The 12,165-nt window shown below is 32.5% G+C and overlaps 2 protein-coding genes across 5 annotated transcripts; both read left to right on the plus strand.

Moving 5' to 3' along the window:
* Window positions 1-2,193: 2,193 nt before the first annotated feature.
* LOC105785940 (uncharacterized) lies at window positions 2,194-5,446 on the plus strand. Of its 3 annotated transcripts, XR_008198329.1 has the most exons (7): window positions 2,194-2,360; window positions 2,500-2,558; window positions 2,647-2,705; window positions 3,288-3,961; window positions 4,042-4,221; window positions 4,656-4,849; window positions 5,138-5,446. XR_008198329.1 is itself a non-coding variant. In XM_012612151.2 (6 exons), exons 4-6 carry the CDS (start codon window positions 3,296-3,298, stop codon window positions 4,677-4,679), a joined length of 870 nt encoding a protein of 289 aa, XP_012467605.1. In that variant the 5' UTR covers window positions 2,194-2,360; window positions 2,500-2,558; window positions 2,647-2,705; window positions 3,288-3,295; the 3' UTR covers window positions 4,680-5,091. The 3 variants fall into 3 exon arrangements, 2 of the variants coding, with proteins under 2 accessions (XP_012467605.1, XP_052490086.1); XM_012612151.2 differs by lacking the exon at window positions 5,138-5,446 and having other exon boundaries at window positions 4,656-5,091; XM_052634126.1 differs by lacking the exon at window positions 5,138-5,446 and having other exon boundaries at window positions 3,294-3,961; window positions 4,656-5,091.
* Window positions 4,705-9,360, plus strand: LOC105785939 (solute carrier family 40 member 2). 2 transcript variants are annotated; one of them, XM_012612149.2, is made up of 9 exons: window positions 4,705-4,849; window positions 6,262-6,454; window positions 7,099-7,249; window positions 7,434-7,630; window positions 7,721-8,209; window positions 8,283-8,454; window positions 8,567-8,704; window positions 8,786-8,896; window positions 9,006-9,360. In XM_012612149.2, the coding sequence occupies exons 2-9, from the start codon at window positions 6,345-6,347 to the stop codon at window positions 9,150-9,152; spliced, it is 1,515 nt and encodes a 504-aa protein (XP_012467603.1). In that variant the 5' UTR covers window positions 4,705-4,849; window positions 6,262-6,344; the 3' UTR covers window positions 9,153-9,360. The 2 variants fall into 2 exon arrangements, with proteins under 2 accessions (XP_012467603.1, XP_012467602.1); XM_012612148.2 differs by lacking the exons at window positions 4,705-4,849; window positions 6,262-6,454 and adding an exon at window positions 6,464-6,915.
* Window positions 9,361-12,165: the final 2,805 nt, after the last annotated feature.

Consider the following 12,165-nt stretch of genomic DNA (forward strand, 5'->3'; position numbering starts at 1 on the left):
GTATGCTATGAATAGGTAAGTTGGTATGAATATATGTGATAATAGTTAATACATTGATAATGCAAGTATGATTTGAGTGTGTGCAAGCTAGCATTGAGGTATGTATTTATTGTTTATGTTTATTATAAAATGGTATGGTTGAATATGTTGTGTCATTCCATAGAAGGTTTGAATGGTATTTGAATTGATAAATGTTGGAGAATGAATGTGAATAATCTATACATGTTTGAGTTGTGTTTTGAAGTGGCTGATGTAGGTAATTCATGTTTAAATTAGGCATGAAATAAGAAATTGAATGTCGGGATAGCATTGAGTGCATTTTAGTACATTTTTGTCCAAATCAGTAGGCAACCAGATTGCGATGTCGATCTTGGGTTGTCGGGATGAAACTAAACTGCGAGTCACATCGTGACAAGGAACTTCCTCACGTCACGACGTCGGCCCTGCATTTTGAATGTTTTCATTTTAGTCATTTTTTGAATTTGAATTAGCTTTAAAGCTTTTGTAAGTTTGTACTAAGCTGAAAAATGATTGTATTTCATGTTGATTGTATAATTTCTTGATTTTTTATCAATAAATTGCATATTTTAAACATGATTTGATTTTGGTTGCTCTGACAACGAATGCAACGTCCTGTTGGTTGGACCCGGCGACAGGGTTGGGTAATAGTGTCTTACATAGCCTATATTAATGCCTCTTCATTGTACACACTTATTTATTATTCACTTTGAGTTAATAAGATTCTCTTTGATTTTTCTTTTTAAAAATTTCTCTTGACTATTCTTTTAGAAGATTTTTAACAATATTTCTATATTATGGGGATCATCTTCAAGCTTTTTTTTGCCAAGTTTTCTTTCTTGGAAAGAAAAATAGAGCCATTTGAAGAGAGTTGTGGATTCATCGAGTTTCCAAGGCTCCTTAGAACTTCTATACACCATCTTCATATTATTCCATCTATCTTCTTTATTTTTCTTTATTCTATTTTGTTCCTATTTAATTATTCAAATATTTGATTTATTTAATTATTTTCTTTCTATCTTAATTATCTATTTTAATTGCTTCTTTTATTTTTTTTAGATCTGACTTGGATTTGTTTGCGTTTTAGGTTGTGTCAAAATCCAAGTTTCTTTCAAATCATCTAGAGCCTTAAGTCAAATTTGTGACTTGGACAAACTTACAATCCTGTTTCGTGCGATTCTCTATCAACTAAAATGACAAATTTTGTAAACATTGAGGGTTAAACTTGTTGAATTTTTTATATTTAGGATCAAATTGATAGAATCTGTAAAGATTGGAGTGCTAATTTTGTTACTAGACCAATAAAAAAAGCCCACATCAGCTCAGAGTGGTCAAAATATTTAATTTTGAAAAGTTTAGTGACTAAATCGAAAAAAGTTAATAGTTGAGTGATCAAAATAGAACGACGTGTGTAGTTGGGTAACCATTTTTATAGTTTGCCCATAAAAAAATATTTTCAGCATGTCCACTTTATCATTTAATATATAAAAATTAACGGAGAGTCTAATTTACACGTTTCAAAATGTATAAAAGTTAATTTACTTATTTTTCATTAGAGGGCTAAAATACAATAAACCCCTTAATACATGAACTTCCCTTGTACTTTAACTGAGTAACATGTATAATACAAAATGAATTATTAATTTTTTTCAATTTAGATTTTTTAAAATTAATCCTCAATTTTTCCTTTAATTGGTTAAATATCTTTACAATTTAGGGTGTTAAAATTATTTATAATTTTATACCAAAATATTATTTATAAACACATTAAATATTTTTTATTAATTTTATACATAAAATAATAAATAACAAAATTTTAAATGTGTTTACAAGTGAAAATTACATGTAATATAAATATTTTTATACAATATTGGGAGTAGAGGATAGGAATCACACTATTTAAATTTATGTTAAATTGGTGTTTAACCATCATTTCATATAAATCAAAATAAATTACATATATATTTTAACCGAAACTAAAATAATACATATATTTAAACTCAAAATATATTGATAAAAAAAACCCATACATCAAATTTAAATATAAAATCACAAACTAATATAATAATTATTAGTTAAGGATTATTTAATTATAATGTGTTGAAATTTTATCACTTTTTTTTAAAGAAAATCTTGTTTTATCCAAAATCAAATTATATATACTAAAATGTTTTTCTTAAGTTTCCTTTTAAAAGTTCCCAACCCGCTCTCATCTGTCTTCCCCAAGTAAGCCTCTCACCGCCGTTCTGCCCCAGCATCGGCTTTCTCTCCTTCCTCTCCCTCTCCTCCAGTCCCTGAACCAAATCCGTTCAACTTGTCGGCACCCCTGGGAATTGAATAAGGTATTTTTTAAACCCTAAACCTGATTTTTTTCCTTCTTGAATCATGAGATTTTGAGTTACGGTTCGGTTTGTGTTATCTGCACTCTGCTATATTTGATTTTATGTTTTTGATCCTACTGCTTACCCCTCACTCCTCCAGTGCCTGTCGCAAGTTGTCTCCTGCCTTCCAAGTTTTCGACAGGTCAGGGATTAATTAAGGTGATCTTTGAAACCCTAACTTGATGATTTCCTTCTACTTGAGTCATGTGGTATTATCCTATTGCTAACCCCTCCTCACTTCTTCCAGTGCCTGGCGCAAGTTGTCTCCTGCCTTCTAGTTTTCGGCAGAGCAGGGAGTCAAATAAGGTAATTTTTGAAACCCTAAACCTAACTTGAACATTCTACTTCAATCATGAAATTTGTCTCTGCCTCTGCGTCATTCGTTATATTCAATTTTCTGTTTTAGATCCTACTGCTTGTTACTCTGTCTCATCTCGTGCACTATTTGTTGAGAGGGAGAATTTTTTTTTAAAGCTATCTGATTAGCTGAAATGGTTAACCGTAATTGCTTCTATTTTCCCGTACCCTGCTATTTGCGGCATCAATCCGCTGCTATTGATGTGAAATTTGTTCACACTGCTATTGAGGTCTTTAGTGGTTACGGTTTGTGCTGCTACTGCAGATTAGCAGCCGTGACAGTTACACCATTGCTATTTTTAACCTTGAATGGTGATTTGATTTGTATTTTTTTAATTAGATTCGGCTGCTCTTTGAAACTTTGATTACTGTTTTGGTTTGTGTTTCTTTTTGATTAATTAGATTCAGCTGCTATTCAAAACCCTGAATACTGAGTTTATTTGTATTTCTTCCTAAATGGTGATTTGATTTGTATTTGTTTCAGCTGCTATTTGGAATCCTGAATCCTGATTTATATTTTGTTTTAATTAGATTCAGCTATGGACGTTGACCATTACAACGTCCTGGGTTTGCCTTCCGGCGAGGAAGGAGCTAATTTGACTCAAAAAGAAATTACCAAGGCTTACAGAGAAAAAGCCCGTGATCTTCATCCTGATAAAAGAAAAGATGACCCAAATGCACATGAGAACTTCATAAAGCTCAAATCCTCATACGAAATTCTGGTTGATGAAAAAGCCCGAAAGCTCTTTGATGATCTCCTTCGGATGAAACGTGAACAGCAACGTCGTTTTGCACAGCAAGACTCAAAGCGACGAAAAATGATGTCAGATTTGGAAGATAGGGAACGTGCTTCATTTGCTCCAGATCCTGCCATGAAGGCTAAAGAGGAAGAGGAGAGAATTGCTAGGAAATTGAAAGAGGAGATTGCAAGGATACGTGCAATGCAAGCAAATAAAGGTGCAAGTATGGGGACGGGCTCAGGTCAAGAAAAGGTGGGGAGAGAAGGGAACAGTGGGGTTGGGGGCCATGTGGGAGTGGATAAAGAGAGAGTTTTAAAGGTTTCTTGGGAAAAAATTGGCGAAGGTTATACAGCGGAGAAGTTAAGGGAACTGTTTTCTAGGTTTGGCGAAGTTGAAGATATTGTAGTGAACAGTTCAAAGAAAAAGGGATCTGCGCTTGTCGTCATGGCTACAAAACATGCAGTTGTAAGTCAAGGTTTTTTGTGTGATTGTATGCATTTTTTTGTTTATTTACTCTTAACTTATTTGTTTTTTTTTCTTTGCAGGATGCTGCTACAGGCAGTGTTAGTGGGAATCTAGATAATCCATTGTTAGTTGTGCCTCTTAAACCCTCTGTTGCGGAGTTTCCAGCCGCCAAGAAGGAAGAGCAAAGTGATCGATTGAGTAATTTGGTTGGAGCTGGTTACCAAGCTTTTGAAGATGCTGTTTTAAATAAACTGACAAAGGTATGACCTTGCTGCCATATATTGTACAGCTGATTCTGTGAGCTAAATTTTGTCTAGTAATTAGATTTAGAATATTTAACTTGATGTGCCATTTCTTCCTGGTCCAGAATCTCAGACTTTGGCCTTTTTTCCCATTGTTGAGTAGGTCGGGAGTCATGAATGAAGTTTGACACATTAGCCGTTAAATCTGGTTGAGTTTTGCTACTGTAAAGTAATTATAGAATGGAAAGAAAGCTATGCATTATTATCTGTTAGACTTTGATCTAGCTGTTCCACATTTTTAAGATGTTATTAGAATTGCACCTGCCAAGAATTAATGTTCTTAGAACTCTGTTATATCTTGTTAAATGCATCTTTTCCTACTTTTGTAATTTGAATTTGCACCATGTGTTTTTATATTTGAACACTTTTCCTCGACATTTATTATTGACCAGGCTGCCCAAAAACAACAAAAATGATGACAAAAAGGTCTTAGGAGCAGATTGCAAATGCATCAGTGGCATTTTATCCAACAGATGTTTTGCCAACATGTCCTAAATTTACTAGTTCGGGATTGAATTTCAGCTTTCTGAAGTTTGCCTTTTAAGAAGAGAGATGAACCATTCGGGTTAAAGACACAAGTTCTTATGTATGTAAATTCTATCTTCGTTTATTAATGCTCAATACTTCAAACTATTTGATCTGTAATTTGCATAAGTAGAAAATTCTTCTTACAATCCCATGCCATAACATTTTGGTCATACTTTTTTTCATAGTTTATGTGCTTCATATTAATTTGTAATACATGTTATTTGAATGCTACATTTTCTCTGTTTGTATCTGACATATATTAGACATGAATGGAAACATATGAAAATAAAATTAAACAAATTCATTTTTGCATCATTTTGTTTGGTTTGTGTTTGCAACTGAGTAGGATGAAACCAAGGGTTATGTGAAGCAACCATGGGATATGGGGCTGTTTTTGAGCGTTTCCTTGTTGCCCCATGCTTGGTCAAATGAAGGAAAAGTGGGCATCTCGATGATGGGAGGCTCAGGCTGTTCTTTTTGGGGTTGGGTGGTTGGTTAAGATGCAGCCATGCTGGTCAATTTTGGTGAGGTGGAGAGTGACCCAAAGCTTCTTGCAGGCAGTGATTCAACATGTGCTTCTAATTGATCTTACATTTTGTCAACCAAATATATTAATTTTACATTCTAATCAAATGAATCAAATAAGTTAACATCATATTTCAGCCAGCAAAAGCATAGTACAAGATTTGGCAAACCAACAGATAAAAATATTTGAAAAAAAAAAACATTAGGAAATTAAAGGTATTGATAACGATTTCACTATATTGTCCTAGGCAAATTAATCTGTCACTCTTTGGCACAAGAGGTTGGCTGTATCAATTGGTAATTTCCCCGCTCTTTCCCTATGTTGTGCAGACGTAAACAAACAAATTAAGAGTCTCTCCACTCACATGAAAGACATAAATTGTATTACCATGATGTAAATAAAATATATCTCCTCAAATATATATAGGTAGAAGTACCAGTAGATCCCTTTATTATAGAGTTTAGATAAAAGTAGTCTTATAATATTAAAAGAATCAAATAATGATAAAATTTTAACAGAGTTAATATTTGGTAACGGAATTAGTATTTGAAAGCATTTATGATTTTACATATGAAATCTTTTATTTAAAGTTGAACTATAAATAAAAAAGTTCATGTCATTTTTAAACAATAAATAATAACTCTGTTAAAACTTGATTTTATTTGATTATTTTCAATAGTACAGAGGTTAAACCCTTCTTTTCAAAAATAGGACTAATTTGATCCCGTTACTATAATATAGGGACTTGAGAGGTACATTCACGGATGTATATATGTAAAGTCAGATTGCTTAAATTGATAGTAGTTATTAATTAATTTACTATGAAGTCTATATGATATCAGATCAGAGCATGACTAAGTCAGTAGCCACATCATCACCTCATTGCTGGTATTCATATTCAATCCATTAATTAATCATCAATATATCTATGTGTCCTTGTGTAGGAAATCTCTTCAATCCTGAATTATCCCAGAAGAAAAGAAGACTATGAGAACAAGCAACTGGTGCAAATCTATATAATTTGTCAATGAATACAACAGAATCCTTACTTCCTGAGGACCAAAGACAAGAACCGCCGCCTTCATTTCTTCTCAACTATCTATATATAGCTCACTTCCTTGCAAGATGGGGCGCCAGGTTCCTTCATTTCCCTTCCTCTTTGTTGCATTCATTGATTTGATATTTTCTTTCATGATATAGATTCAAATCTATTAAATAAGGGATTCTTCCATAATTCTTTCCCTTTTTTTGGTTTTTGGTCTTATCAATTTTTCTGTTTTAATCATCTTTTATTAATTTTGGAAACTTATGATTGATTCATTTATGCAAGCTAAGAATTGTTGGATGCGGTTGCGTTGAAGAGTGTTTGGTGCCTCTCATATTTACCTGCATAAACTCTATATCCTAAAAATTATGTGTTCGAGTCTTATGGTGTGCAAATTTTGGCCATGGTTTCACTCTTCAGCTCAACAGAAGCCAAAAAGAACAATTCTTAGCTTGTGTGTCAGCGCACTAAATATACTTTGTGACAACTATGATACAAACTCTTCAATTCTGAATTTCTTCAGCAGTATTCAAAAAAAAAAGTTCAATGGCAGGTTATTCATATGGAACTTTCTGGTGTTTATATTAATTATCTCAACCATTGCATAATAATTATAGATTCTTTTAATTTGTCTCATTAGTGCAATAACAATGATCTAAAGTGCATGGAGTATTTCTCAGGATCTCTTGTTTAATGCATTAACTTGAGTTCCTTCTGGTTCTTTTACACTTTGCAGAATGTGGGAATTCTCAGTGGGTTTATATATGATCAGTGTTTGGCCTGACTCCTTACTCCTTGTTGCAATTTATGGTGTTGTGGAATCATCCTCTACTGCACTATTTGGTCCAATCCTTGGACGATGGGTGGATAGGCTGACATATGTAAAGGTTTGCTTCAGATCTTTAATGAAAACCTGTAGGATTTTTCTCTTAAAAAACAAGAAGCAAAAGTTGATGATTGTTGGTTTCTGTGAACTCATTTCACTAAGCATGTCAAACCATCTGTTAATTTCTAAATCTGAACAACTTATAAACAAAGAGAGTGATAACACATGTAGATTTCTGTTTGCAGGTTCTTCAACTATGGTTGGTAACCCAGAATCTCTCCTTCATAATTGCTGGAGGTGCAGTAGTGGCCTTACTGGTATTTCCAAGCCTGAAGTTCACAAATATAGTTGCATTCATCGCCCTGGTGATATTGACAAACATCTCTGGAGCTGTTGGTGTGCTTTCAACATTAGCCGGTACCATCCTGATTGAAAGAGAATGGTAATTTATTGCCTATAGTCCTTTGAAAGAAAACATGAAGTTGAAGAGTAATACCTGAAGTTCTTTTTTGTTATTCGTTTTCAAGAACAGGTTGGTGGTAATATCTGAAGGCCATCCTCCCAATTTACTGACTGATATGAATTCGGTTATTAGACGAATTGATTTAACCTGCAAGTTAGTTGCACCAGTTATAAGTGGCTTCATTATCAGCTTTGTATCACTGAAGGCATCGGCTTTGATGTTAGCATTGTGGACAACTATATCCGTATGGGTTGAATATTGGCTTTTTATGTCAGTGTACAACGGGATCCCGGCTTTAGGCATAAACAGCTGCCGAAGGAGGATTTTGCAAGTTTCACCAAGTAATCATGTGGAAGACACCATTTCGACTTCTCAGGAAAGAAATAGTTTAGTATCCAATGATGGAGAGAATTCAGCAACTGCAGGCAAAAGCTTTGCATTTAAAATCATTGAGTGGATCTCTAAGGTTCCCTACATTGAAGCATGGAAAGTATACTTGCAGCAAGATGTCGTTTTACCAGGAGTTGCTTTAGCTTTGTTGTTTTTCACTGTCCTAAGGTAAATCAAACGTTGGGATTCTTTCCATTTCTTTTATTGGTATGAACTCCGAACCGATGAATCTGTTTTTCAGTTTCGGGACATTGATGACAGCAGCCTTGGAATGGCAAGGGATACCTGCATTTGTAATCGGCATAGCACGTGGAATTAGTGCTTCAATTGGAATAGCTGCGACTATTGTGTACCGTATGCTTCAATCTCATATTTCTACGCTCAGAACCGGACTATGGTCAGTCTGGTCTCAGGTATAAAATAACACTAGCCATTATAGACTTCCTTTTAACTTGTTTTAGATTCATAGTCCATACAGAAAGTATACTAAGAGATCTTATTTTTGTGTTTTGAGTTTTGATTTAGTGGATATGTCTGCTGGTAAGTGTGGCTTCCATATGGGTCAAAAATAGCCATATATCAGCATATATGCTGATGGCTGGAGTTGCTACATCTCGGCTCGGTTTGTGGATGTTCGACCTATCCATCATCCAACAAATGCAGGTATCATATATGATTAAATCCTCCGTTGTTGATGGGAAGCTCTTGTTTTGGTGTTACTGCATTTTGTTTATGTCAAAACAGGATGCTGTTCCTGAATCGGATCGTTGCATTGTGGGAGGAGTTCAAAACTCACTTCAAGCTACCTTTGATTTGGTGGCTTATGTCATGGGAATAGTAATCTCTAATCCACAGGTAACTTCAAATTATAAAGCATTGTATTTGTTCCATGCTTGCTTACTTTATTATTTCATGTATGTATGTATGTACAAATTAAGAAATCATTGGATTCTCAATTGATCAGCATTTCTGGAAGTTGAACTTGGTATCCTTTTGGGCGGTGACAATGGCTGCATTTCTCTACACATGGCATCTATACCGGATTCGGAAGCACCTTTTTCACTTTGAGAAGCTGTCGTCCTTACTCATTAGTTCTGCTCAGCCCTTGTAAGATGATATGAAATAAAATGATATCCCAAGCATTGCATTGCATGCAAATTAACATATGTATGATGTTTGTAATCTGAACACAGAAATCTGTCCATGTATGATTATGGACTGGAGAAAACTTTTTAATACAATTTAAAATTTTGTAATTTTTATTTTGAAACAACTACATCTTATTTGTTCATGAAAATTAATATTGATTGACTTCTTTATGTTGCTATAGTAGATTTTATAATTAAATTATGTACTTGGCTAAAACATACTAGTATGTAAATTTGTGTTGATAAGCCTATGAAATTTATGATTGTTCAAATTTGATTTAGTTCGAATATAAATTACATTCCTTTAATGTCTCTTGTTATTTTGGTTATACAATATGAAATTTTTTAATATTCATGCATGCGTAGTTCTAAAGACAATTTTTGAGGAATATCGAAATTGATTTTTGGGTTGGTTCTAATATTGAATTTCAAGTTTAATTGTTGTCATTTTTAATTCTTGAATTATTTTGGTTGAAAATATTTTCATAAACTTACTATATTAATTTGACCGTTTGCATTTCTATTTAACCAATTGTTGTTTGATAAGAAGCATTAAAACAATTGTGTGGTTTGATTTTACAAATGCCTTATATTTTCTTACTATACAACCCTGGAAATTTGTTACTTTCATAAAGTTGTTAAAGGTAGTTCATACACTTTATATTTGTTGATTATTTAGAGAAATTATATGAGCAATTATAAATGGAAAAGTTTTAGTGAACATGATATGTATGATTTTGAAGTACATTGCATACATGTCTGCAATGGTTTATGATTTATTTTGTTGGCACTAGCATTATATCAAGTTTGATATTTTTAAATGTCAGTTTATCCATACATTTGATTTGCAATAAACTCCATCTTGATTATTTCTTTCTAGTTAATTGATGATGAAAAACTCTTGTGAAAAAGGCTTTAAAAGTATTTTGGATTGATCTAATGCCTTTTTAATATCAAACAAAATAATTGATTATTTGTTCACTGATTTTGCTCAATTCCTCGAAATGAATGTAGCAATACATAACAATTATAAAATGGAACCTCTTGGCATTATTGACAAATAGATGAAAAGAAGATGGATGATTCGAAATGTTGCTAATTGTTCATTCTTAAAACAAAATGACCAATAATTCATAATAATTAATCATTCCTTGAAGCGAATGATATCTATATAATCTTATTGGTAAGGAATATGATATATGCTTACACTATTGTCCAATTTTTTTTTGCACATTCCTTGAAGTGAATGTTTGTAATAAATATAACATTTGTATAATCACTTTTGATTATTAATGTCAATTTGAACTTTTGAAGATTTTGACATAGTCCCAAGTGAATATTGCAAATAATTGTTTACAAATTATATTCATTTTATTGAGTTAATAACATTATGGACTTCACATTGATGTAGATATTTTCAAAAGTAAATGTCACAATAATGCTTATATGTGGATACAAAATAAAAGAATGACGATAAAATTATCAATTGTCAAAATTTATATTGACATTATTAGTACAATTGAAAAACATGTTAAAGTAAACCGAAGTTTCTTGATACAAATACATTTACTATTTGGCGTGACCAGTTAGACTATCCTGGATTATATATGATGTAAAAATTAATTGTGACATTTATTAAAGAATAAGAAGATTATTTCATTTAAAGAATTCTCAGGTGTTGCTTGTTCTCAATGACAATTGATTATTACAAACTCACTGGCTAAAGTTGAGATTTAATCTCTTGTATTTCTGAAATGAATATGGGTCCATTCATCCACCATGTGGATCATCCACCATGTGGATGATTTTGATATTATATGATTTTGGTAGATGCATCTACAAAATAATCACATGCGTTATCAACTCACAACCTGTCGTTTGCGAGATTGCTTGTTTAAATTATTAATTTCAGATTATGCAATTAAAACAATCCATCTTGCTAATATTGGTGAATTTATATCCCAAGCTTTCAATAATTATTATATGTCAATCGGGATAAAAGTTGAACATCTTATAGTTCATGTTCACACATAAAATGATTTAGTTGAATCGTTTATCAAATGCCTCCAACTAATAGCTAAACCATTACTTATGAGAACAAAACTTTTTGTTTCAGCATGAGATTGTATTGATTTACATGTTGTACGCATCAAGCCAATAAATTATAAATACCCCTCATTACAATTGACTTTTGGTTAAGAGCCAAATATTTCCCATCTTACAATTTTTGGATGTACGGTATAAGTTCCAACTACACCACAATGCACAAAGATGGGTCATCATAAGAGATTGAGAATATATATTTACATGAGTCTCCTTATATTATTAAATATTTTTGAGCTATTAATTCGAGATTTAGTTATGACATAATTTGTCAATTTTCGCAATATTAGGGGGAGAGAAAAAACAACTGGATTAATAAAGTACTTGAAATGAATTACCAATGTCTAAGATCCTTGTACAAAACAATGTGAACCAAAAGTTCAACAGATAATTCATTTTACAAATCAACTGTCAAATTCATTAAATCTCACATACCAGTTGAAAATGCTCCAATACGAATTGATATCCTAATAAGGCAAATTGTTAGTGCAAAAGAAAGTAATCCAAGCCTGAAGTATGGAAGATCAGTCGGTTCTAAAGATAAAAATCCTCGTAAAAGAAAAGGAGCAAACATTCAAGATGGTCATATAATGGAGGTGGAGGTTCCTGAAGAGACCCATGACATAACTAATTATAAAACTCAAGAAGAGATTCAGGTACCTAAAAGTGAAAATGAAAATAATGAAAATAAAGAGATCTTGATAAGTTATATCAAATGAAACCGGAAAAAAATGTAGTTGTCAACAACAATTTTACTTATAATGCTGCCACTGAAATAACAGAAGAAAATGAAGTTCCTAAGCCTAAACCTATTAAGGAATGTAAAAATAGAAAAAATTTGGCCAAAATGAAAAGATGCAATTCAAACAGAAT

This window comes from Gossypium raimondii, chromosome 1 (assembly GCF_025698545.1).
Source record: "Gossypium raimondii isolate GPD5lz chromosome 1, ASM2569854v1, whole genome shotgun sequence".
Lineage (NCBI taxonomy): Eukaryota > Viridiplantae > Streptophyta > Magnoliopsida > Malvales > Malvaceae > Gossypium > Gossypium raimondii.

Coding starts and splice junctions, on each gene's coding strand:
- LOC105785939 (XM_012612148.2), top strand. CDS start 6,731: ATGTGTTCGAGTCTTATGGTGTGCAAATTTTGGCCATGGTTTCACTCT. Junction 6,916..7,098: donor AAAAAAAAGTTCAATGGCAG/GTTATTCATATG, acceptor TACACTTTGCAG/AATGTGGGAATTCTCAGTGG. Junction 7,631..7,720: donor ATCCTGATTGAAAGAGAATG/GTAATTTATTGC, acceptor TTTCAAGAACAG/GTTGGTGGTAATATCTGAAG.
- LOC105785940 (XM_012612151.2), top strand. CDS start 3,296: ATGGACGTTGACCATTACAACGTCCTGGGTTTGCCTTCCGGCGAGGAA. Junction 3,962..4,041: donor TGGCTACAAAACATGCAGTT/GTAAGTCAAGGT, acceptor TTTTCTTTGCAG/GATGCTGCTACAGGCAGTGT. Junction 4,222..4,655: donor TTTTAAATAAACTGACAAAG/GTATGACCTTGC, acceptor ATTATTGACCAG/GCTGCCCAAAAACAACAAAA.